Source organism: Streptopelia decaocto (genome assembly GCF_964273445.1).
Source record: "Streptopelia decaocto genome assembly, chromosome: 13".
NCBI classification, from domain to species: domain Eukaryota; kingdom Metazoa; phylum Chordata; class Aves; order Columbiformes; family Columbidae; genus Streptopelia; species Streptopelia decaocto.
The window spans coordinates 8,885,121-8,911,549 of NC_138668.1; the positions used below are offsets into that span (position 1 = coordinate 8,885,121).

At 50.2% G+C, this 26,429-nt stretch overlaps 1 protein-coding gene across 1 annotated transcript in view; it reads right to left on the minus strand.

Moving 5' to 3' along the window:
- LOC309445439 (ankyrin repeat and fibronectin type-III domain-containing protein 1-like) overlaps positions 1 to 8,440 on the minus strand; it is a 203,300-nt gene extending 194,860 nt beyond the window's left edge. Inside the window, exons 1-2 of the mRNA XM_082064255.1 lie at positions 8,377 to 8,440; positions 3,414 to 3,546 (exon numbers count right to left, since the gene is read on the minus strand). Of these exons, the coding sequence (XP_081920381.1) occupies positions 3,414 to 3,430 (17 nt within the window). The 5' untranslated portion in view covers positions 3,431 to 3,546; positions 8,377 to 8,440. The remainder of the gene's footprint in view (positions 1 to 3,413; positions 3,547 to 8,376) is intronic.
- Between the last annotated feature and the right edge of the window lie 17,989 nt (positions 8,441 to 26,429).

Genomic DNA, 26,429 nt, shown 5'->3' on the forward strand with positions numbered 1-26,429 from the left:
CTGCCATAGGTATGAAGGTATCCAGGACAAATGCTGCCACCTGCCAAAACCTCGTATGCAGAAGAGCAGCAGCAAAATCCCACTGCGTGAGCACTCTCCTAAGGAACACGCGTTCCTTCCAGGCACTTTATGGCAGAGCTTCAGCCAGTTCAGCAAGGCTGTGAGTCACAACCCCATCTTCCCAGAACTGCAGCGAGGGCCCAGGCATCCAAGTAAACTCACAGCAATCCAGTCTGGCTTCAAAAGCACCAACTGCACCACCTCACATACACATGCTGCTACTGCTGACAGCCTCTTAACCACGTTTCTGCCCAAAGCACCATAGGGAAAGCAGAGGAGTACACGAAGGAAAAGAAACTGCCAACCTGCCCTTACTTAGTTGTTAAACAGGGAATCTGCTTTCACTAGTGCCTATGGAGATCAAAGAAATATATTCCTTTATATTCTCTGCAGGGCACATAGCCATTTGCAAACTGAAAAATAGTTGCTGTCACTGCACATCTGAGGAATTATTCTGAGCACATCAGCGTGGCTTTAAAGGAACAAGGACTCCCCAAACTGCAGCTTGTTACACGCTCCCTCCAAAGCAGCCCTGGAACAGGCCAGTGAGCGGGATGCAGGTACAGATGCAGGGAGGGCCAGCAGCATCCCACCCACAGGGACAGCAGCCAAGGGGCCCCCAAGCCCCAGCACTGTCACCAGCTCTCTGCAGATCTACTACTGACAGCCCTTCCCTGGCAGACACCAGAGACCCAGGGCCTCTGCGCAAGCCCTGGCCAAGGCAGGGATGCTCACCTCGAGGAGGAAGGCTGAGTAACAGCATGGCCGACACGGGATATCAGTCACAGGGACTTCTAGGGAGGAAGAACAGCAGCATATGTTAGAAAAATGTCATTGAAGACCATGAGGACAGAATTTGGTTTCCTAGTTAAAGTGAAAGCACGCAAAGAACCAGAGAGCAATACATAGAAATGCATTGTAATGTGCATCCTGACAGTGACCTGTGCAGATGTGAGCAGCACTGCAGCAGGGGGGGACCCTGGGGACGGGTCCATGGGCACCTGCCTCGTCTGCAGAGTTGGGAGCAGACATTACCCTCCCCATCTCCACTGAATAATTAATCCTCCAGAAATTAGTCAAGTCTTTAACTAAGCCAACTCAGCAAACAGAGCGAGGAATTTCTAGGTCAGAATTATGAGATGGGTTGTGGTGGGGGGAAGAAAGAAAAAATAAATAAATAAATAAATAAACCTTAGGGCTCTGTGACCTGTTCAGTTCCCAGGGATTAGCACCTGTCTTCGCCTCACTCAGCCAGGGCCAGCACCTCTGAAACAAGAGCTTGGATGAGAATCACACCTCATCATCCTGACAAGGGCTGACACCTCAGCTGCCTTCTGACATCGCCAAAGAGCAAATTTCTGCGCAAAGCATCTCCCTCCATCTCCCACAGCTGATCTTCCAAAGCAGAGAAGAAAGCACCTTATGACAATTATATTTGTTATGTCCCTCTCGCTTCAGTGCCTTTGATGTCTTAACTGCCATGTTCTGCAGAGGGTTTTTTTTCCCCTTCCCAAAGCTGTAACCCAGGGAAGGAAGTATACAGGAAAAACCCCGAGACCATCACATTTCACAACACCAGCTAGCAGGAGCAACCCTCCATGAAGCCCCTCTCTTGTGGTACCATCTATTGCAGCGCCTGACAGCCAACAGACAGCAGAATCCTCCCCCTGCTCTAAGAAGTCGGACACCAGGAGGCGGCTCCTGCAGGAGCAAGGGGACCATCGGGGACAGACAGGCAGCAGGACAGGACTCAGCACAACAGCTCTGTGCCACAGGGGCACTGCCCAGCTCCTGGGGTGCTGGGGACCCAGAGCAGCCCCAGGCAGCAGCAAGGCAGCGGGGGGACACAGCGTGAACACTCTGCCTGCCCCCCGAGCACGGTGGGGGCAGCCACAAACAATCCCAGCATTGAGAGGCCGCGCACCCCAGCCCATCTGCAGCTCCGTGAGCCTGTGGCAGACAAAGCCAACGTTAGCCGATGGCGAGCCCTGCCAAGCAGGGGAAACAAACCAGCCTTTGTATCTGCAAAGGCAAAGTTAGCTTTGGGGAAAAGACTAGATAGCTCAACAACTGGAGTCTGTGCTTTGGCTGCTTTTCACATGGAGGTTTCTAATCCACGTGCAGATGACAGCAGAAGCCTCCAACACTCGCTTTATCTTGCCTGCCCTGCTCATGAGAAGAGCTGGGGGTCCCACCGCAGGTCCTCCCTCATGTAAGGACCTTCAGCACACAGCACCAATCCATGAACGCACACTCATAGCAACAGAAAGACTGAGCCAAGGGCGGTTTGACCCATCCCAGTTAAATCCATTTATCATGTTTTTCTTTTGCCCACCAGAGAGCTGGGGGCTCAAAAGCATTCCTTCCCAGGGGTAAGCCAAGCAAAGCCTGCGCTTCTGCCCTTGGACCTGGCCCATCCTATCCCTTCTCACCGCTTGAACTTGGATGTCTGTGCCAGCAATGATTTCCACATGCAGGAAAACCCCCAAGGACAAGAGGTTTTCTCCTATTTCCTCCCTTCCCCAGCTCAGGGATGAGAGCAGCCCTTGTGCCTGCGGTGAGCCAGTGGCTGCCTGTCCTCATGCCAGTGGCACAGACCAGTACATGCACTGTGTTTACCTCCACATCCATGCCATTGCTCTCAAGTTCTCAGCATATATCTTAAAGGTGGGGGCAATTCAGCAGTGGCTGCTAATGGCTTCTGCACAGCCAGGACAGCCCAGCCCAGGACACACTTCCCAGGGGAACCTCCCCAAAAAGGCAAATCCTCCCTGCAACTTAATGGGAAAAACAAGACCAGATATAAATGGAATCAGAAAGCATATTTTCCTTTACACAGCATTTACTCTGGAAAGCTGATATAATGGACTAAGATTAAATATATGTATTTAACCACCACTGCAGTGCAATCATCAGGTTTGACTGTACGTACCAGGTTTTTACTACCCATACAAATCCTGTCATTCCTTAAGTCACAGCTAGTTCATGTCACATCGTTCCAATTAAAAAAATAATACACTTGCCCAGCACTCCCCACAGCTCTCACCACTACACAAAAGTGCTGCATTTGGCTGTGGTATTTGTCAGGCTGTATGAAAACCGTGGCACACAAGAAAATGCTACAACCCCTCGGTTGTGGCATTTACTGTTCATCCGCGCAGTGAGGCACAGCCTCGTCCTGTGCACAGAGGTTTGCTCTGCAATAAAAAAAATGGAAGAGAGGTATTGTGCATGCCAAATGCTTATGTTGAAGGATCAGACACCAGCTTGGCTTTCCCAGACACCAGCAGGCCATTTACCCTACCAACCATTAGTGAGTGAAAGACAGGGAGCGTGGCAGAGCCCCGACTCACCCGTTGACGAGGTCCATCTTGCCCCTCGCCTCAGGGTCCACAGCAGCGGCTCCTCCAGGGCTCCCGGCAGCCAAGAGACCATGTGCCAAGATGCAGACCTCCTCGTTCCACCATCACTAGCCACCCTGTGCCACTGGAAGGGAGAGAGAGATGGAGACTCTGCCCGTTAGTGAGATGGACGGAGCCCAGCACATCCTCAGCACGTAACCAAGATGCAAGCGAGGCCCTGAGTCCCGCAGAGGACAACCATGTGCCCAGAGGAGATGCACTTCCCACCCAAACCGGGCCAAGAACCAGAGAGACATCTGGTCTAGCACAGTCCCACCCAGTGGCTTTGGTTCATCCCACCCCTCACACCCGAGCAATGAGCTCAGTTTAAGCTACAGCCATGAGTCTGGGCACACGGGTGTAAGAACATGCTCACAGTGGGGATGCAAACCTTCCTTCATTCGCTTGGTACCTCTGACATCAAACCGGGATGTGCCGTCCTCTCCCTAGATGATTATCAGTCATTAGATTGATAATGAATTACATTAGCTAATGAATTACATTAATTCTATATTTGGCAGTAAAAAGTAGTAGATGTGTGAGCAAGAGCTATGGGGCTTTTATTTTCATATATCTTTCCTCCCCTTTATTTGGCACTAGCAGCCAAAATATATTAGTGCTTCCTACTGACCTCAGTAAATATGCATGGCTTGGCAAGAATGCCCAATTCATTTACTTGCTGCCATGCTAACATTCATTTATTATTACATGGACATAGTCTCATTAGCCTGAAACTGGGTATGGTGAGAGAGATGAGATGCCCCATTCAGAAGCCAAAGCAGAAGTATCAGCCTGTGGGGAAAAATAAACTCTCTTTTTCTGCCATATCACAACATTACTCCATTTTTCATCTGTTTCAGCTCAGAGCACTTTTGCTTTTAGCCTCCAAACCCTAATGTGCATATCACTAAGCTGCCTGTTGCAGATTTACTTTGTGATAGACAGAAAAAGGTGGCTGCCAGTTTTCAGCATCACTGAAATTCAGACAAATATCTGCCTGGATTCAGTCTCCGCTGTGTAACTGCTGCCTGCTTCAACATTGATATTCAAGGCAAATTCGCTGGGGAAGAAAAACACATACACAACATTATTTGCACATCATTATTTTGCTTCACTAGAGCTGGACACTGCATCCTCAGTTACACCTGCTAATCAGGAACCTGCTCTCACCACACCAGGACTGCACCTCTGAATTTGTATTAATGCACACAACAAGGGAACTGCTTTTCCTTGCTCCTGTTCCAGCTGCTAAAGCAGCAGAAAGCATCTGGCCAAAATTATTTACCCTCAGCAAATCTTGCAAAATCCAGGACAATTGTCAGGTGGAAGCTAGAAATATTCTTCTGCTTGTGAACTGAAGACTGCAACCTCAGCCAAGTAGTTAAGGCTCTAATCACTGTGTCTGACACAGAGAAAGATGCCAGGGAAATTTTATTTATGACACAGCTATTGGGGTTTGCCCTTAAGCAATGGATAAATCTTCCGGCTCACTACTCAACGTTAAGAATCATTTGAACAAATTAGGTATTGGAAAGTCAAGCCCAAAGAGCAGCTCTTCAATTTACCTTAAAATGACCTATAAAAGGAAGAAAATGTTACACATGCCCCTTCTGGTCATCCTCACAACACAGAAACATTATCATCCAGAACACAGGACAGTGTTAGTCATTTAATTCCAAAACTGTTTTCCACCTTCACTTTCTAAACTAACACGTATCAGCCTTCTGTGGTTGTTGAATGCTTCAAAAAAATGTGTGACTATGGATAGGGAACAGCAGCACACATCGCCCAAGGGCTGGAGAGGTTCCCAGCTCTCCTTCCCAGCCCATGCAAAGACACGTTTTACCACAGCAACACATCTCCTCTACCAGGACAAGGCAATTGAAAACTTCTCACTGTACAGAAGGAAAACATTCTTTAGCACTTTATGGCCAGACCCAGAAGGAGCCAGTAGTGGGATGCTGCTTCTCGTTTTGCCAAGAGCATGTTTCAGGACCTCTGGCCATAGGTTCGCCCTCAGGAACTCATCCAGGCACATCCCAGTGAGCAGTCACAGTCCCCAAGGCCAAGAGTTAACCCTTCTCGTCCTCCATGAGCTCAAGAAGGGTGCATCTGGGGAGATGTGAGCACTCACACTTCTGACTCCCAAGAGCCAACTGGCTTTTCCTCTCTGCAGCGAGGGTGCTGGAGCACAAACAGACCTTGGAAAAGGCTCTATTGCTGCCAGTGTGCTGCCACTGCAGGAAGGAACCAAACAGCAAAGCTCCAGCATGACAAAACCTGGGTTACCCTTTCCCATTTCCCAAGGCTGCCATAGACAAGGTAAAACACTCCAGACAAACACAGGACCAAAAGGATGCTCGTTGCAGGTTTGGTCCTGTGGTCTTGCAGCAGCTACTTCCCAGAATGGGATTCATTTCATACACCAGGACATAAGCACTGCTGGCCAGAGACACAAACCCACAGCCCACACAGAGCCCCTTACAGAAACATTCAAACTTGTCTTCTTTCAAAAGAGAGTTTAGCTCACACAGTTTCAAGTCGGTACATTTTTTGCCAAATTTTGTGCAGTATTTATAGACTGAGGATCATTGGCCTGGCAACCACTGATTTTTACATTAATGATTCTGACTTCCTTGCATAAAATGGTCGCAGCCAAGAAGACTGCAGAAATAAACAGCTACAGGAGGTTCCTTCAAATAAAAGGAAAGAAAATCTTTTTTTTTGCCAAGAACAAATACAGCCCATTCAAGAACTCCTGGGAGCTTGGGTTGGTTTTGTTTGTCTGTTCTTGCTTTTAATTCATAGCCACTGAAAGACTTTTGTGCCCTTAACTATTGCATGTGCCACCAAATTAGCACCTTAATGAGAAGGAAGGGAGAGTTAGGCATCTGCACATTCACAAATTGGAGGAGGAAGAAACAGCCATGCCAACATCTACAGCCAGCCTGCCCCAGCCCAGCTGGCAGGAGCTGGCACCGGGCAGGACCTCCCAGCTCCAGCAGAACACTGGTCCAGCTCTCCCCCCAGACACCCCTTCACTGGTACAAGCACATGGATGCCATGTAAGATGGGAAAGCTTCACACCACATCAGGCACCAGGGGAAACCCCATCCCCAGTGCTGACAGAGCCAGGGGAGCAGCCCCATGTCCCTGGACAGGGACAGCACTGATGTCCCATGCACCACACAGCCATGCAGCCCATGAAGGAGCTGCCCAAGCTGCCACAACCCCTCACCCTTTCCAATAGCAGGCAGCTGGGAAAGACAAGGAAGGAAAATAAGCAGAAACTTTCAGGTGAATACCTCACATGGATTAAGAGCTGTGCCATAAACTCTTGCCATAGCCACAGGCCAGCTTGAGGTGGGGATCTGGCACATGAGGACTGCTGCTAGTTATAGAGTCTCCCTGGCTCGGAGATGGAGCAGAGATGCACTTGTCCATAGGCGAGGACACAGATGTGCTATTCATGGGAATGTACAACACGACATCCCCCTTAATACCCACGTCAGAAAGGCAAGACATCAGCCAGACAGCAGTGTACATGCACACTCTAAATCACTTTTTCTCCTTAGACTGGGCTTTGCTCCCCAGGGTATTTTGCTTTGAGAAAGCCGCTGGTCCACTATGGGTTACGCTCCTGTACAGCAGGATCTGCTGTGCCAGCACAGGGAATCCTGAGCTGGAGTCCAAGAAGAGGATTTAACCCCACATCCATCAGAAGCAAAGGCATTTGGAGGAGCTCAGAGACAGAAGCTGATAGCCAGAGTCTGCAGCAGGCAAAGGCTGCCTGCCACCTTCCAGCCCTGCTCTGCTCCAGTCTCCCGTCCATGCTGCTGCCCAGCAGGAACTGAGGTTGCCACAAAGTCCATGCAAAACACTCTATTAGGATTGGCAAGAGCTCAGGAACAAGCTACTCCCTTCCCTGCCAGCTCAATGGAACAGAAGGAAACTCATTAACAGCAAGATGCAGTCTCTCCCCATGCAGGGCAGGTTCAGGCCATCCCAGGCACCCAGCCACCTGTTTGGATGGGGAGCTGTGCTGTCAGTCCCACCCTGCGCGGATGCAGGCAGGCTGGGCTGCATCACCACCTCCCCAAAACAGCAGCAGCTCCTCCATGTCATTCCCAGCTGGAATCCATGCCTACCTCCCCCTCACAAAGGCAGACAGCACTTTGCCTTTCGACTGCTGGTTCCAGAGGCTGAGACCTCACCTGGAGATCTGCAAGGGGACCGGATCACAGAAGAACAGGGACGGTGCAACACTACAACAGTCACAGACTGCATGAAAGAGCCTTTGCATGCTGTTTTGTGCACTAATTCTCTCAGTTCATGTCCTAGCCGTGGCCCTGGCAGCAGCCCTGTCCCCAGCACCATGGCAGGACATGGCCCCTGCACTCTGGCACGGCTGCTGCAAGGGGCACCTGCCCACCTGGCACCACAGACCTGCCCACACAGCCTGGGGTTTACTTCAGATTGGGTTCCTTTGCCACAGAAAGGGAAGAGACACCACAGACATGGAGAAAACTACAACTCCAAGGAGCGCAAACACTATAACTCACACAGCCCCAAACAACACACCCGGGAAGCTGCACATCCCAGGGCAGAGCAAGGCTCACCGACGGAGCACGCGGTCCTGGTGGAGCCAGCTGGGCTCTGCCCGACAGCACAAACACAGGTCCAGCAGCCTCCCCATTCACCAGCATGATCAGAAGAACACACCTTGGTTTTCAACTTGGTCTCTTATAGCATTCTTAGTGGCAGGCAGTGATTTCTGGCTAGAGCAGGCAAAAACGAGCCACACACAAATGTCCATTGTCACAACACGCTGCAGCAGAGCCCTGCAGCTCACCAGGGACACTCCAGCACCCCACAGGGCACACAGCAAAAGAGCCAAAGAAACAGGGCTACGTACTCATTCTGCACCAGGCAACCCGCAGGCCGCTGAGCCAGGCTGTGGAAGACCCGGGAAGCGCAAGCTCCGTCCAAGTTGGTCGCACAGAGGAAGGATGGCCCGATGGAGGGACCCGTAAGCCACCTCAGCCTCCAGTTCTCAGCACCACCAGCACCACGTCAGCAATGATTTAATTCCCGATGCAATAGAAACAAAATTGGGAAGCTCTCCCCACACCCAAGGCAAATGGCTGCTAACAGAAGCAGCCTGGTGCAGCTGCGTTCCCCCAGCACTCAGAGCCCAGCTCTGCACAAGACTCCAGCATGTCAGCAAGCAAATCCTCTTTGCCTATGGGCAAGGGAACTGTAGGGGGGAGGGAAAAAAAAAAAGGCATCAAGAAAGTCTTTGTCTACGAACATCCCAGCCAGGCACACGTGCAGCATGCGCTTCCTGACGAGGGCGGAGGGGGAGCCTGAACTTCAGAGACACCATTTCCGCCTGCAGCTCGATCTGCTCACTTATTGTCTTCTAAAAATAAAAGTAAACACTGAAGAAGAGCTCTTTGTTTTTATTTCTGCTGTGTCAGAGAGATTTCTCTCGTAGGAACAAGCTGCGGGATGTTTCCCCAAACCTCTGGGAGCTTCCCCTGAGCAGTCCCAAAGAAGTGGCTGGTGTCCCAGGGACCAGCGGGCACAGGGGGCTGTGCTCTTCCCTCCACACTGCAGCCCCCAGTGGTGCCAGTGATGAGAATTGCCTGCTCCGTGCTCCCATCTGTGCCAGCCTAATGGCCTTTCCCCTCTGCAGCAGGTCAGAGAAGAGGGCCATAGCACGAAGTGCAGGAAACCCTGGTTTGAGTCACGTCACTCCCCTTAACAAAGCACAAGGAAAGCCAGGGCAGAGGCCTTTTTAACATATAAAATACCTATTTGAAATGCAAGACTGAGATACACATATCTCACCTTTTTGCTGCTAAATCTTGCTTCCTGACAAGCCCAGCAGCAGGCAGCATTAGCTGGCTGATGAGGCCAAGCTTGAGCCCCATAAGACCCCACACAGCCAACAGCACTGATTAAAAGCAAGCACTAACTTCCTCACCAGGCAGCTGCCATAATCTAAGCATCTTACTGCTTCACCCGTTGTTTGTTCAGGCTCTTCCTCTACCATGGAGTTGCTGTACAAAACTGCAGGGTAACGAGACACAAACACAATTATCTTTTTTTTTTTTTTGACCTGCACTAGGAGTAAATCCAGGATTAACAGCCCAAAGCTTCAGGTGTCCTCCCTGATTGTATAAAGTTGCTTAGCTAAGCAAAGCCCTGCAGGAACCAGCCTCACTAGCCAGAGCAAAGCTCTTCCCCTACACCCTCATCCACACCGTTTCTTTAATCTGCCAGCTCCAAAAAACAGACTGTGGGGAAAAAAGACGACATTTTTTCCCCCCCATCTGAGTGCTGTAGCCACTTCCTAATCAAAGCACCATGGGACATTTCATCAGGCTGCTAAGTACACCTCATCCCTGCAGATGGCCAAGTGCGAGGAGCAGCTGGGCTCCTAGAAGAGAGGAGTTATCCATCCCAAAGGCAGCTTGGATGGACCAGAGGAGACAGATGGATCCATGGCCGCCAGCCTCATTCAGCAACTGAAATGAAATCTCCCCAGCTATGTGCTCTGCTGCACACTGGCATGTGGGGCAGGCCCCTGCCCTCCACCTAGCATGGAGACAAAAGCATTAAAAGATCATGGGTTTTTTGAAGCACCAGCTCCACTACAGCAGCCCTGAGGGTTTAAAAGAAAAAAAAGTGCAAAGGAAAAGGGCTTGTCTTTGCAAACGTCCTCCTCAGGGCCTGATTACCCCTGGAGAGTAACGAAGTGCAATAACCAGGACTGCATGAGTAAATCAACACAGCCCTATGCGATAAGCTGGCCTGTGAACACACACAGCAAAGTCTGCTGATAAAAACATCATTAACTCCCAAACCATTCACTTCCTGGCTGCCAAGTTACATACAAAGTGTTTGCTTGGGTTTTCCCCCTCGCCCCCATCCCAAGCAAAGACAGTGACCTGAGGCTGGTTTCAGTCTTCAGACAGGGCACTGCACAAAGGCTCAGCATAGCTGAGAGAAGGGGTGTCTTCACTCACAACTCAGCTCCCCAAAAGCCCAGCAGGACACTACAACCACAGATGTATCAGTTAACAAGCACCAGAATATGAAAAAAATAGCCATTAAGCAATATCATATATGTGAATGTGTCAGGCAGTGACTTTGGGGGCTCCTTGGGGATGGAGCTGCTGCCTCCCCCAGCCCCAGCCAGCACCATCCTCCATGGCTCTCCCTGCCCTGGGGCTGCAGCCAGGCTCTCCATCACCATCTCTGCTGCTTCAGGCAACTCACTGTCTCATGGAAAAAACTCCACAGTGTGCAACATCCTCCCAGTCTCTTTCAGCATTTTTCTACCCTAGCAGCTGGGTCTAGCACTGCATGGCTCATTTTCCTCAGCCATCCAAGCACTCCCTCTTTCAGCAGCTTTCGGAGGCTGCTCATCAGCTCTGGTGACCTGCCATCACTTCACACTGCACAAAAAGCCCACAATCAAATCCACAAAGCAACTCTACACATACCAAAAAAAATAAAATAGCTTTGCTGCTCGTTAGTTCACCTATGAGCCAAAACGCCAAGTCATACCAATAAAATTTGTGGGCAAGACATGCAGCAGGCTGTGTGACTGCCGAGCATCCAGCATTCTCTGTGGCAGGCAGAGCTCCAGGGCCCACCCAGGGATGAGCAGAGGGTGAAATCCAGGCCAGCCACAAGCCCTGTGTGCCCAGGCAGCCAGTGTCACCTTTGCTTGGCTGTGGCGATGACCCCAAGCAGTCCCGGCACAGCACACACACTTGGTACAGAAACCCCAGAGCTTGGGAAGCGATGCCGGGCACAGAGCCGGGGCCAAGCCAAACAGCAGCCGTGGCACAGGGGGACAGACGCAGGGACATGACCTGGCTCTGCCTGCGCCGCTGGGAGCACTGCCAGCCTGGACGGGATGCACTGGCAGCCAGGGCCAGGCTAAGAGGTGGCGGGAGCAGAGACGTTGTTAACCACGAGCTTCAAAGCAGTCTGTAACCATTGCTAAAGAAAATGCACGATTTTTAACATCCCTGTTAAAAACTGACCAGCAGCAGTGTGAAACAACATTGGCCTTACCAGAGTACCCATTTATTCCAGTTGTAAACTTTTATGATGCTCTTATCTTGCAGTTGTACCAGGATAAGCTGCAATGCATTGTTAAGTTGTGCAATTACAATTTTACAGGTGTATGGATTGATTTACTCAAGGCACATTCCCTGGGAACCCAGGAGATGCTTGTCAGCACCCATCTTGGTCTGACTCGCAGCCCAGAGCCCACTGAGGCACAGAGGGACACTTCACACCTTAAGCACTCCCACAGTAGCCGTTGAAAGGCTTTGGCTTTCCTCCAGTCATCATCTTAATTTATTTCAGTGTGTTTCCTGATGTTGGCATTAGTGGCAAAATCAACAGCATAAACCTGCCAAAGCTACCAGCACCACCATGGCTCCCAGCAGCCGTGGGCAGGCAGGGGGAGCACCCTGCGGCAGGGCCGGGCGCTGGCAGCACTGCCAGGGCAGGTCACGTCCCACCAGCCCGACGCCCTCCCACAGCCCCCAGTGCTGCAGTCGGCACCTCCTCCCGCCTCCACATCTCCCAGGAACAGGGAGAAGCACGTTCACCTGCTCCTCTTCTTTTTCAAGTCCACAGCAATGTGTTGCAGAGCCAAGCTGCACAAGGGCTCGTGCTGGGCACCGAGGCTGATGCCCAGCTCAGCAGGGAGGGCACGCTGCCTGACAACATGCCAGCAGCAGGGCAGACAGCTCCAGGACTAGAGACCTCACTGGTAGGGATGGAAGAAGAGCCCAGCACACCAGACATGGAGAGGGCAGGGCTGGCTTAGACCTCCCCAGTTCTGCCAAACCTAACAACACACCCCTGCTAGAAAAAGTATGTTTCAGCTAGCAGACCAAACACCCTTCAAATCTAAAAGCCATTTCTAAGGGATGTACAAGGCACAACACTACAGCTCCATACGAGTTACAGAACAGCCCACCTATGTAAGAAGTTCCTACTGGATTTCTCACCTCTACAGAAGTATACCTAGAAAGCCATCAGTCAAAAAGAAGTTGAAAATCTTTTTTGCCTATTAAAGGGAGGAAAAGGAGGTAAAGAAGCCAAGATAAGATCAAATGCATGTTCTATGAGCCCTAAGCCAGCCTCAAAATTAAGCCCCAAGGTAAGCAAACTAATTATTTTACCTCACTGAAAAGCTTTTCCTTTATTCACAACGAGCATTTGTGATCAGGACTGGGAAATGCTCTTTAATGCAGTTACTACGGTATCAAGGGGTGCGAGAAGGATAAAAGAGAAAATAAGGCAAGCTCACCGCAAACCTTTCCTCCACAGAATCACATTTCTGCATGGATGCTTGTAGTTTAAGACAGGGTGTTTCTCCAGGACGGAGAATGGGTTTGCACATGCTTTTCTTTCTGAGCAAGAGCCCATGGGACCCCACTGAACAAGAGCTCCCCAGCAGCGGTGCCCTGACAGTGCCGAGGCCCAGAGGCCCAGGACAAGGGGGTAAGCATCACTCCCCACTTAGTGAGGAGGCTTTTAAGCAAGTTGTCTCATAAACGAAGCCAGGAATGTCTCTGCCTGGAGGGTAAATAAGGTCTGGTGACCTTACTGAGTCACTGCCTGCTGACTCATTCACTGCAACTCGGGCAGCATTGGCTTGGCCAAGTCATAGGCAAGGCGATGTCATGGTGACATGACTTACAATGACTCTCCCCTAACACAGGAGTTTTGCAGGATCTCCAGGATAGCAGAGGCTTTTTGTTTGTAACAGCCATAACCCCTTCTGCTCTTCTGCACCTGCTCCCATCTCCTCACACCACTGCCAGGGTCATCATCACACGGGAAGATGACTTCATCTGCTCTTGTGGCAAGACAGGTCCCAGCAGAAGAGAGTGAAGTCATGTCACCATTAAGCATATCAAGGAATCAAGCGGAGAGAAGCAAAAGTCCACAGCGTCACCAAAAACATCAAACCCACAGCCAAAACAGTAGCCAGACCCCAAGCATTACCCTGACCCTGCTGTGCAGTGCCCTGGGCTCCAGCTGCCACACAAACCCCATCCCTAGACACTTGTAGGGCACATACTAGTGCCTGTGCTAGGCTTCCCTTGGCAGAAAGTCAGCCTTCTGCAAACACTGCCCAGTCCCTGGAGAGAAGGGAAGAGGGATGTCATGCCCTGGCAGCACCCCTGTCCCACCCCCACACACCCCCCTCACTAACACAAAGACCTCTTCACAGGAACCATGTGAAAGGGTTGGTGCGAGCGCTTGCTTTGGGAGCAACACACGGAGGGTCAAAGCTCTAATATTAGAGCAAAGATGACGGCGGGGAAGAAGAGAAGGAACCAGAAGAGAACCATATAAATAGCATCATTGTCCTTACTCAGTTTCAAAGGGCATCAGATGTCAAATATGATCTCTCACTCAAGAGCTGAAGCCTCTAATTGATTCCCATCTGACAATTTCATATCCAACAGTTGTTATCCATCCAAACAAGCTGAGTAAATATGCTTTGCTCTACTATTAAAGCTGGCAACAAATCATTGACTTGCAACAAACCCAGTGTAAACAACATCACTCCTCCTGGGCCAGATCTCCTGTTCCCCAGACCTCCTCCCACTGCTGCACCTCCATGCTATGCCCTGGCATGGGGTAGAGACCCATGTGGTGGGGACCACCAGCAGCTGCCAGCACAGCCCCCCATATCTTTGGGAAGAGAAGTCACACTCTCTGGAGGGGGTTTGGGCTCTCAAAGCACCTTTGCACACATCAGATGAAACCTACTGCAGCCCAGGACATTCATTTAATAAGCAGACACATCCAATCCACAGCCTGCAACCAAGAGTCCTTACAGGAGGCAAAACTTAGACTAAGTAGAGAAAGTTTAGCCTGGCAGTGCCCACAGACTTCTTATGGTTGGGCAGAGTTCAAGAAAGACTCTGCAAGTTCTTGCCCTGGGCACATTGGGGTGACCACTAGCAGAGTTCAGTACCCCATGGAGACCTTCAGAAACATCTGGCTTTTTTCTGTTCTGCGCCTACCTTCTCCAAATAAGCTCTTTAGGGAGAGCACAGGAGCCTGGGCACCCCATGGCCTGTTCACTTGGGCTCTCCCAGCATCTACCACTATGGGATGAGGTACATCAGTGGGTATATCCTGGGCAAGTCCTTTCTGGGTCCATCTGAAGACCTGCAGGCCAAGAATCTGCCCAGTGCCTTTCAAACAAGCCGTCACAACCTAGTGCAGGACCAAGCTCCAGGCATTCGCTTCCCACTCATAGAAGTGGCACCTTCATTTTTTTTTTATTAACTGACTACTCACTGTTTTTACTGCCACCTTCTAGGTTTAGTTTCAAGAGATGAGAGGAACAACAGTTACAACTTCATCTGACCCATGATTTTGTAAGCCTATATCAGGTCACAGTTCATTCCTGTTTTCAGATTGCTGATGGAGCCCCCAAACCAGTCCTCAGGTGGTTCCACCGCTGACTTCTCCACCCTCAACAGTCCAGATGTGACCATGCAGCCTACCCTTTGCCTTCTATCATACAACACCCTTCCTGATATCTAAAAGACACTTCTTCCAGAGTCTGACCACCCTGTACCTCCTGTCTGTCTGGATCAGGCTGGGATGCTCTTGGTTCTTCTGTCCAAGGAGAGCAGCAGTCGTCAGTGCAAAAGCTCCCAGCTCAGCTTCTGCTGCCGTGACCGACAGTACAAACGCGGTTTGGGCAAACAGCCGTTACCGTCCAAACGGGAGATCAGTGCCGCAAATGAAAGCAAACCCTTCCGCCACGGATTGTGCTGGAGTATCACTGCGGCAGCGGCTTTGCCAGAAGGCATTGCTTAAACACTCTGATCCCAGTATAAGCTTTGTCTTTGCTTCTCCACACTTGCAAAACCCCAAAGCACTTGACTTGGAAGAAATCCAAAGTAAAAAGAAAAAACAAGAAAAAAAGAATCTACATTTTTCAAAGATGACTATTGAGAACTAGTGAGACCTTGCAGTTTTACAAAGGTCCCGCTCAAAACATATATTGCTTTTTAAACCCAGACAACTGCCAAAACAGCAGCCTTGTATAGATTTCATTGCAAGAATCAGTACCTCACAGTGAGGAGGAGAAAGAGGTATGTGAGGTTGCGGATATAACTATAGTATAGATATTTGCTATAAGGACCAAGAGTCCTAGCTTATGTCTGTTGAGAAACATGTCTGAAGACATACTGAGGAAGCACAGTATAAACTTATACCTGAACAACATTTTAGGAAATTTCAGAAGTACTGACTTTTAACACTGACATTTGACATCCCCCACAGGGGTGACACCCAGTCCCCAGCTTTGGAGGACCACAGTGCTTTGTCACTTGGAAACGTTGTCATTGTTTCAAGTGAAATAGAGGAATAATATAATTACGTATTTTTGATGTCTCAGTTTACAACTGAATTTTCAAACGCTCCCAGAAAACATTTCTTGGGGATATTTCTGTAATCACAGCTTCGCTAGAAAACCTCGTTACACTTGCACTCTGACTCAGAGGTTATGACAAATCTATCTCACATTGCTTATGGCGACCTGGGAACAAGTGACCCCTCAGGTCTCAGCTGAGAGGTCGAACAGGCTGTTCCAACAAGAGAAGAGGAGAAGGGAAAGGAGGAACATCCTCAGATACACTCAGCTGATCACAGACTACAGGTCTAGCACATCCTGAGCTCATCTATGTACACACACGGCACATACTCCCACTCTGCTCACAAAACCCGCTTAAGTCTATGGCAATACATTCCCTCCCAGCTTTGCTGTCACTGGATTTGGCACCAGGTAATCCCTCCGACTATGCCAAGCCAAATTACTCACACTTAAGCCCTTTTCCCAGTATCAGACCTGTTACGATTGTCACTTCTGCAGGAGGATTTCTAGTTGTGCTTGAATTTTAATGCCCCAATGAAAATAAGAGTTTATGATCCTTTAAACCTGCAATCTTCTCTGCATTGGGTATGAAGGATATACTTCATGTTTGCCATATGGGTGGAGGTAAGATTTACAGTGTCCTTAAACTGTACACTTCCCTGCTTCTAAGTGTTTGGGTTTTATAAACAATGCAGCACACAACTGCACCCCACACACAGATGAGGCCAGTGCCAGCCGAGCCATGGCTGGGAAGTGTGCCACCATCCCACAGGGTAGCCCACACCAGGAGATGGCCATTGCTCCAAAGTATCACCATTACAGGGTTTCAAACAGCCTTTGTGTTCTCCTGGACATGCTGGGGCCCTCAAAACCGCACAACAGCATCACACCAGCACCAGGTGAGGTGCCCGATCCACCTAGGGCATGCTGCCAAAGAAGAGGCTGCCACAGCAGTCACGTTCAGCATCTCTTCTCTGCTCCTGCAAGATCACCCCTGTGCTCCCCGCTGCCAGACGGGCAGCAGCCGTGACTGCCAACTCAGAGACATTACCTGACCACAAATAAAGAGCAAGAGCACTGCTAGGAAATGCAGCTCATCGTTTGGCTTCCTCCTCCAAATGCCACTCACTTGGTTTGAGAAAACAATGAGCTCACCCTTAAGGTCTGCTCTTCCCTCCCAGCAAACTGTTGTTACCCAGACAGAAACCCACCACTCTGGGCAACCAAACTGCCAGATATATGCAGAAAACAGAGTGACCTCAAGCCAAAGCAAACAGCAGCAGCATGCAAAACAGCATAGGACTCACCTTTGAAGGTGAAAGTCTGAGCACAGGGACTCTTATATGCTGAGTTTTAGGACAAGCAATTTCCATCCCAAGCTGGAGATGCCACAGCCAGCATTCAAGGGCCAGCCCTGAGGAGCTGCAGACCAGAGCAGGCACACAAAAGGGCTCCAGCAGGGAACAGAAAAGCCGAATCTCACTCCTGCTCCTCCAAAAGCGCTGGTCTGTTGGATGGTGACCACAGTGAAGCCCCAGCCAGCCCCTGCACTGTGAGATAAGGAGCTCGGAACGGCACAGCCAAAGCTTCCCACCATAGGCAGAGCACGGGGCTGGCAGGAGCAGGGCCATTGACACAGACCTGGAAGAGGAGGCTTGGATGTGGATCCAGTGACACCCATAGGTCCCCATGGCTTGGGAGCACACAAGGAAAGAAAGCTGTGTTGCGAGAAAAGAGCCATTCTTGGAAGATTTGGCTGCAGCTGAAGCCAGCCTCACAGGGTCAATGCTCTGGCAGGGACTGAGAAACTTCCAAGATGATGTCTGCTATTTTAATTTTAAAACACTGCTGGAGGGACTCAGCTAGTCCAACACTATCCCCAGCAGTTATCATGCTGCACCCCAAATCAGTCCTAAAACAGACCCCCACTCCCCTGACTTTGGCATACAACAGGCAGGAGCTTGGGGAGGGTGGAAATGCAAGCTTTCATGCAAAGGTCACACTGGATTTTCCCTGAGGAGTTTCAGTCCTCTCTGGCTTGACCTGCTTGTGCTCAGCTGGGTATTGCAACAGGGAAAATTATACAGCAAAAGATGACTGTCCAGAAAAGATAAAACTATGATCAAAAGACGTGACTGCAAATCCAAGTTGGCACCTCCAAAAAAAAAGGAAAAACCCATTAGATGGGTTTTACCCCCAAAACTCACACTAAGGTGATATAACGTACTGTCTTCCCCTAAACCTCTGGATCCTGCTGCAGCCCTCCCCTCAGAAGGGCCCCAGCAGCCGCAGAGACAGCCCCACGGTGCACACCCGCACCACGGACACAGGACAAGCTTTTCCACGATGGTGGTTCAGGGTGCGTTTAGCACAGTTTTACCACATGATGTATTTTTGTCCAATTCATTTCACAACAAAGGGAGAAGAGTTGGAAAGATACACTTAAGCTGCAGAAGCAGGAGTGGTTAAAAAAAGGAAAGATCAAAGGTCCGTCATTTAAAATTAATTCATTCAAACCTGAACTATTAACATAAATTAAAAATTTCAAACCACGCGCAGGGCTACATTTCTTTCCAACTAATTTCCAAGAACCTGTAGTGCTGCAAGATAAGTTAATCACACATTCCATTAATTTGCAGCATGCACAGTGGAGGTTAACTTCCACTTAATTAGAACTAATTTTAATTTTGGAGGAATAAGGCAAGCACACTTTGTAAGAAATCCTCTTGACATTATGCCTCACAGGGAGGGAACAGCAGCTCTCATGCTTGCCTCTTCGTCTCTCCCTACACACACATCAACCCCTGCAGTCCCTCTGGCAGCCTCAGCTGGAACAGCAGAGGCATTTCACTGGAGAACACAGCCACCAAGGAAGTGTGGGCAATAGAAAGAAGAAAGCGCATGATTTCCCTTCCACAGCATCCCTGCTCAGGGGAACAGTAAGCCACATGGACACTAAACACCAGAAAAATCATCACAGAGATCAGATGGACAAGGCACAGGTTGTGCCCCAGTTCACCTGCAAAGTAATACTGGAAAGCTGGTGCTGAACTGCACTAGAGTTGCACATGTGTGCAAGATGTGACAGCTAGGGAGGAGGCGATGTGGAAAGGACCAGCCTTGGGACAGCCCTTCCCGAGCAGCCTGTGGAGCAGGGTTAAGTCTCCCTGCCCTCCTCCCTCACACCTGATGAGGATTCAAGCCAAACCAGCATCTGCTGAAGCTCCTACAGCTCCAAGGGTGGCCATGTCAGGTCACAGCACAACCTCTTGGCTACTTACACACACATCCTTCCAAGCGAGCCCTTCGTCCTTTCAGCAGCTCGATGCTACCAGAACACACAGCTGCCTGGTCCCTGTTAAATTCCCACCACGCCAGCTCCACTGCCAAGTCCTCACCCACCAAACAGCCCCAACCAAGAGCCAAGGACTCGAGTCAGAGCCCAGGAAGGCTCCCGGCACCTTCCTGCCCTGCCAGCTTTGCTACCAGGCATGCTTGAGCCTTCCCCCATGTCCTGCCTTCGGCTCTGCCTCTTCCCCAGCCTGGCCCAGTTTCCTGCACACTTTTAGTTTAACTTATGAGAGAAAAAAAACAAACAACAACAACAAAAAAAACCCCACCACCCACACACCACACTACATGGCGGCCTCCAGCTCAATTAACACAAATTGATGCAAAGCATAATTCAAAGCAAGTTAAAGGCGTTTGCCTAAACCAGTTTAAAGACTTAAATCCTCATCCCGTCCAGAGCTTCCCTGCAAGTGGGAGGTTTTGCTGCAGGGTCACAGCAGGCTGCACTTCCACTGCCCTAGACCAGATCCCCCAGTGCCCTCCAGGCCCAGCAAAGGAAGCATCCCCAGGAACCACAGGGGCACCCACACTTGTCTTCCCCAGAGATTAATGCCAGCCCTGCTGCACCTGCCTGAAATGATGCCCATAGCACCAGCTCAGCCTGCGTTCACCGGGCACAGCCAAGGTTTCACTCACTCCCAGCAGAGAGGAAGGGCGATCTCTCAAAGACATGGAGATCCCTCTGTGGTGACAGCTGTGCTAAACACAGAGTGCTTCGTGTGCAGGACACCTTAGCTGCCATGTAGCAGGCTACCAGCCTGGGGATGATGCCCTGTGCATGAGACAGACGTGCCCATTTGCCTTCTTTAATTTGAACATCTTGTCCCATCCCCACCCGCACCGCTAACACCTCCTGCCACCACCAAGCCAAGTAAACTGGTGACTTCATCACAGCTTCCTTCACCTAAATTGTCTCAGGAGACCCCGCTGCTGCTTTCCAGCAGGCGCAGCATCCTCCGAGCGCAGCTGCACAGCCTCCGCTTCCTTCCTCTCCGCAGACCTCTGGTCTGCATCCACCGCCCAAAGCCCAGGACGGTTTTAACCTTGACCTTTCCTCTGCTGATATTGGCTCCACAGCAATGCCCATGTGTTTCTGGACAAGGAAAACCAGTAAGCTATGAGTACCCCTTGCTGGGGTCCTTCTCTCCAGCACTCCCACACACAGTAAGAAGCTTCTAGAAGGTCTTCAGGGTCAGTGGGACTGATCAAGACTGAAGCTGAAGCAGCCCTGGGGATAACAGGCATGTCAGGAGCCCTCAGCAGCCCAGGGATGATGGGCAGCACCATCATCATCACCACCATTCTCTGCTCCAGGATCAGGCATTCCCCAGAGCACCAGGCAGAGACACATTTGCAGCCAAGTGCCCCTGTCCACAGGACCCAACACACAGGGGATGCCATCATCCCTCCAGATGGTAAAGCACAGCCAGGGACCCCCCCCCCCCGATATTTAAAAAAAGGAATATTTTGGAAAGAGATACAGAAAAATATAATGGAAGGATTCACAGTAAGGCACAGCAAAAAGGTGCTTGAAATAATTTTATTCCAAGCTTTTTGAAGGACCAGATTGCCCAGCGTGCTCCAGTAGAAGTTTCTAGGCAGAGAGATGCTTTCCAGCGCCATCCCCAGCAAACAGGCTCGTAGCACGTTCCTGAGGCTTCCTCTGACCCTGGCCAGGGCTCAGCAAGGACAATTAAAGCAATTATATTTTGAACAAAATTAGCCCTTTGCTTTCAGGCTCATCTGGTAGCTTTTACCAGGACTGATTTCCCAGCCCAGAGCTAATCCATCAATGAAAGCATCACCACCGATTTTAAGGGACTTTGGCTCAGCACATGAATTTTAACATACATCTGCCCCCTTGCACAGGCCAGCACTGCAGGCCAGAATTGTTCTTTCAGACCACACTTTTATCCTCAAAAGACTCCCCCAAATTTCAGCCAGGCTGCTCTCTTTGAGCTGACATGTTTCACTCTCAAGAAGATGCATTCCCACAGCTACCCATTGTTTAACCTTGCTTTGCTACTGTTGGTTTCAGAGCTGCACGCATGGGATGGCTGTGTCACACGGAGCAGGAGGCAGAGCTGAGCGTGCCGAGAGATGGATGCTCCACGGGAACAGTGGGATTATTGACATGCACTTCGGATGCTCCTTGAGAGTGGACAGAGGACAGTTTCAGTCAACCCAATACAAGATGATCTGGAGATCACAGCATCATCCACAGTTTTCATTGCCTTTTAAAAAAAATTTAGGTTTTATAAGCTTTAACAGCTCTGTTTTCCCCTTAATTGGTGCAATTGTTTTTAACCCTGCTCCTGAAGCCATGTTGCTATGACTACCCAGCACAAGCCTCAGCAAGCAAAGTATATTTTTAGAATTGCCAAAATACACGTCGCTAATAGAGCTCTTCTATACAGATCTCTCCTTGTTCTGTGACACGGAAATTAAGGGCATTCAATGGAATTAAAACGTGGGAAATTCAAAACTGATTAAAGGAGAGGCCATGGTACAAGCGGAGCACAGCTCGAGCCCCCGCAGCCCAGGGTGTTGCGAAGGGTCATGGCTTCGCTCCACTGCCTGGAGGCAGGTCCTGGACACGGCTGAGGCTACAGCCTCACCAGGACCACAGGACTTGGTGGGACAGCTGAGATGACCAAGCACTGCAGTAGATAAGCATGGGCTCTGTGGGACAGCGAGAAGGAGAAGTAGCTTGGAGTGCACGGGACTGTGCCTTAAGGACAGCGGAAGAGCCAGTTGAGAGCTTAAGGCATCAGCTACACAAACCTGTACTCAAGTATTTCCTCCCAGTGGTTCTTAGGGAGGAGTCCATTAGATCACCACCTCCCACACTCCACGTAGGTGGTGGGGGGACTGATGGAGCCCCCTGGGTATTCTGGACTAATGATACTTCACCATTTGAGATCAGTTAGACAGGAAAACTCTCAGGTGAAAAGATCACAGCACACAAACCACCTCAGTTCCAATACACCTGGCACCCCTCTGAGAAAGGGAACCTTCCCTCAGTTCCAGGGGAAAAAAAAATACACCTGAACCAAGCCAGGAGGAAATACTAGGAAGGAAATGAAGAAAAGTATAGCAAGAATTAATATTTTAGCTGAAGTCAGCAAGGGAATTAAGGAAAAGGAAAGCTGGGGGCTCCAGGATGAACTCATCTTTCTCTCACAGAAAAGGACAACTTCAATATGAAGTTGCTGAGCTGTATGCACTCAAAGAGCCCAACCCAGGTTCTTGTGAGGACCCACCAAGAAGAAGGGAGAGCACAACAAAACAAAGGCCACAGTGCTGACAAGAGCTGTTCCGTGCACCAGTTCCACAGTGCTGCAGCTCTGCTCTCCCCCTACGCTGCTCCCAGGGACCTGCCAGTCAGATGCTGGAGAAGAACCACTCACCTCCAGCATGCGTGGGACAGTCAGCTTCAGTCCAACTTCTGATCAGAGGCTACACTGACTTAATTACAGGTACAGGTCTACCGAGAGAGACCAAGGGCATAGTAGATCCTGGAGTCTCACAGCCCACCCTGTGTTCCCCCAGGTGAGGCATGGCAGAAGGTGCCTGCTGCCGCCCATCATCACAGCTCTTCTCTTGCTGTGCAGCGGCTGGATATGCAGAAGGCACATGCACAACCATCACACTTATAAGGAAAAGCCTGGCCTGCTGGACAACCCTTTCTCTTCAGCCAAGTCGCCACCACAGCAGTGGCTCTCAGCACCCCATCCTCTCGAGCTGCTCTCAGCCCTGCCCATCCATCCTGGCTGCCACAGGTTGCCTTTGCAGGAACACATCACTGACATCAGGAAAAAAAACAAAAAAAGGATACTAGAAGTGCAAATACCTAGGGGGACACTTTCTGTTTTAGAGAGCCAATGTATCTGACAGCCACTGGGGTCTTGACAATTTACATAGACTAAAGAAAGGAAGAGAGACACCTAGCATGCTGTGTGTCAAATGGGACTGTAAAAATGGAGACAGCAGCAGAGTCCAAAGATGTTCCTGCCACTAAGGCTACTCTGAACATCCCTATGGACAGCTCTTTACAGAGCAGCCATTCTACAGACCATGATCACTCCTGGCTGAAGCTGGGTTCTGCCAGCATCACTCCAGGGGCACTGTGCATCTGGAAAGATGCCTTCCCAAAATAATCTGCACAATTCATTTCAGAGTCAGAGAAGTCTGCCAGCAGCTATACTCATGCTGTCCCATCTCTTTCATAAGGACATGAGTAATTATTGAGCACTCTAGCTACTAACATTGATTAAAGCAAAACAAACTAATTTTGTTACAAGGCAATGATCTGACCTCATTAACAATGTGAGTAACTTGCTAACAATATTGGTTTTTTACACAGTGATGTCTTTCATTAGATCTCAAGCTGTTTTCCAAAGGAGCTCAGTGCGTTCCTATAAATCCATTTTGCACAGGAAACCCAAGCCAGCATCCACATATGCAGAGGTCTGTTCCCTGGGAACAAGCTGTATCCCATGCTGCACAGAGAAACACTGCCCGATCCAGCCAGAAAAAACAGCCCGAGGTGCCGGTGTGCAGATCAGCCTTCCCTGTGGCTCTTCAAAGTGACGCCAGGACAAACAGGGTCACCCCAGCCAAGGCAGATCCCTGTCAGACCTGCGCAGCAGGCTTCCTCCTCAATCACAAACCCATGTCTCACCTCTTCTTTTAGAATGAAGAAAGCAACTTTAGACATCCAGACTCACTGCAAGCCACGCAGCTGTTAAGAGATTTTGCCACTCTGTGATGTTCCACATCGTGGTTATTAACCCCAAGAAACACTCCACTGACCTGACCACCTTCCCTCTTTTAATAGGCATCAGTCATAAACCTACCAGCTGCCCTCAAGCCAGTCCCCTCCTACATGAGGGACCAGCACACTGGCAAGGATCCTTCCTGATTACTTCCACAACGAATCACCTCCTCAGATTATGTTTTCCCCTTTGGCAGGATTAACGTGCTTAACATGGTAATCTCACCTCTGGTACAGTGTAATGCACAGACAATGCCGGGAGTCCCAGACGAGGGTACACCTGTGTTCACTCAGCACGTACCAGCTTCAGAGCCTGGGGAACGAGCTGGCCCAGCAAGAGCGTCTCTTCTCAAGCCTGGGAATAAGAAGATACAGTCTGTCAGGTTTTAAGGACAAAGCATAGGGAAGACCCCTGTCAATGACACCCTGAGGGCTGGGATGTAGGTCCTGCTGCTCAGGAGGGAGAGGTGGGGAGCAGCAGGCAGACCAGGAAGCAGGCTGTGGCACAAGAAGGTGCAAATGCTCCTCATTCAGCATCACCTGCAGCTGGTGCCCAATTTAAACCACCCAGCAGCACCGAGTCATCTGCTCACACGGATGCGTACCACCACCTATGGCACAGTCACAACACAGCTCCTGCTTCAAGGCCCAGCCAAGTTTTTCCTCTACGCTTGCAACAGTGGGACAAAGACCTCAAGATACTGCTGCCACACACCCCACCCCCCACTTTCCCTCTGCCCAGCAGCCAACAGCCTCCAGCACTTGATAATCACTAATTAACAAGGTCTTACAGCTCTGCTCTTGCGGATCTGGGAAAAACAGTTCTGGCCGTCTCACAGTTGAGGAAAAGCCTGCACAAAAGGAGATGACACTTGTGGTCCCCACATGCTACAGGCATGTCTGGAGCTCAGTCACCCCAGAAGACATGCAGCATTGCAAGGTTGCATGTGGTAGGGTGGAGTGCATGCCTGCATCTGCTGCCAGGTCAAGAGGAAATTTGTGTGCGTGTACCTTACAGTCCCCAACCCAGTTTGATACACAAGTTAATAAGCAGTACACACATTTCTCCTTTTGGGAGAGACGCAAGGCCCCACGAGCAGTGGGTGCAGCCGTGCCCCCAGAGAGCAGCCAGGCACTGCCTACACCAAAGGGCGTCTCATGACCTCACCAGCTCCGGCTGCTGGGAGCCAGGACGGACAGGGCTCTCGGTCACACTTTGGCTTGGCTCCCCGCCACAAGCGGCATCCCCTGCAGTTGTACTTCCAAGGGCTGCCCGGGCTTCCCCGGCCACGCTGCTGCTGGCTCCAGACACACAGTCCCTTCCGCTGCTCAGAGGGGAGTGGAGCAGCATGGGCTGCCCACCCCAGCGCCCCACCGCTCCCCTGCGATTCCCAACGCTACCGGGGCTGCAAAGTGGAGGGCAGTAAGACAATTACTGTAGCTGACCTCTGTGCAAATGACAATCATTTGCAGTCTTAAAAAATTAAATCCTTAAAGCTAACAAAAAGAGTGTTTGCTTTAAAGTTATAAAGGTAAAGGGCTGATAACTAAAAGACCCATTGCGATAATGACTGCCACACGGATGATAACATCTCACCCTTTTCTGACCACTGATTTAGTTATCCTGTAGGAACACACAATACATTGCCACCAAATTCTCACCCAAAAGCACAGCGGGGAGCAAGTTGCACTTTTAATAACATCACAGTAGGTGTCACTTTCTGAAAGTTATGACAGTTCCTTGCACTGCACAGGACAGGGGATGCCTCACCCCAAAAGAAGCTGTTCTCCAGCAAGACACCGAGATGGCATCACCTTCCGTGCAGAAGGGGCTCTGGCTCTTCTGCAGCGTGGAGCTACCTCACCAGTAGCATTTGCCTTCCCTACACCTCCAGCCCTCTCTCCCTGCACCCAAGATGACAGTCTGAGACAGACAGGGCTCCAGTGTGCAAGTACAAAAGGACTGTAGGTACCCTGAGTCTGGGAAACACCTGAACGACTGTTGTTAGCATCAAAATAGATGTGGATTTTTGCTTAGCAGAAGGGGAGAAGGAAGGACATAAGCTAATGCATGCAACTACTATGAGAAATATCAAGTTTTCGTAACTTTAGATGAGACAAATAACTTAAATGTATCAACCAGGACCACACAATTGTTGGGGGTGAAAGCTGCAAAGGTCACCTCTCAGGTCCCCAGAAACTGGCTGGGATAAGAAATTTCCCACCTAACAGCACTACCTTTTAGCAAAGGAAAGCAACTACTCAGCAAGTCCTCAACTCCTCAAAATGCAGGACAAGTTCCAGAGACCACATGGGAGTTCTCAGTACCGCAATAAAATTAATTCAGGCAAGTAAAGCAAAACAGCCCCACCCCAGAGGATGATACCATCAGGGG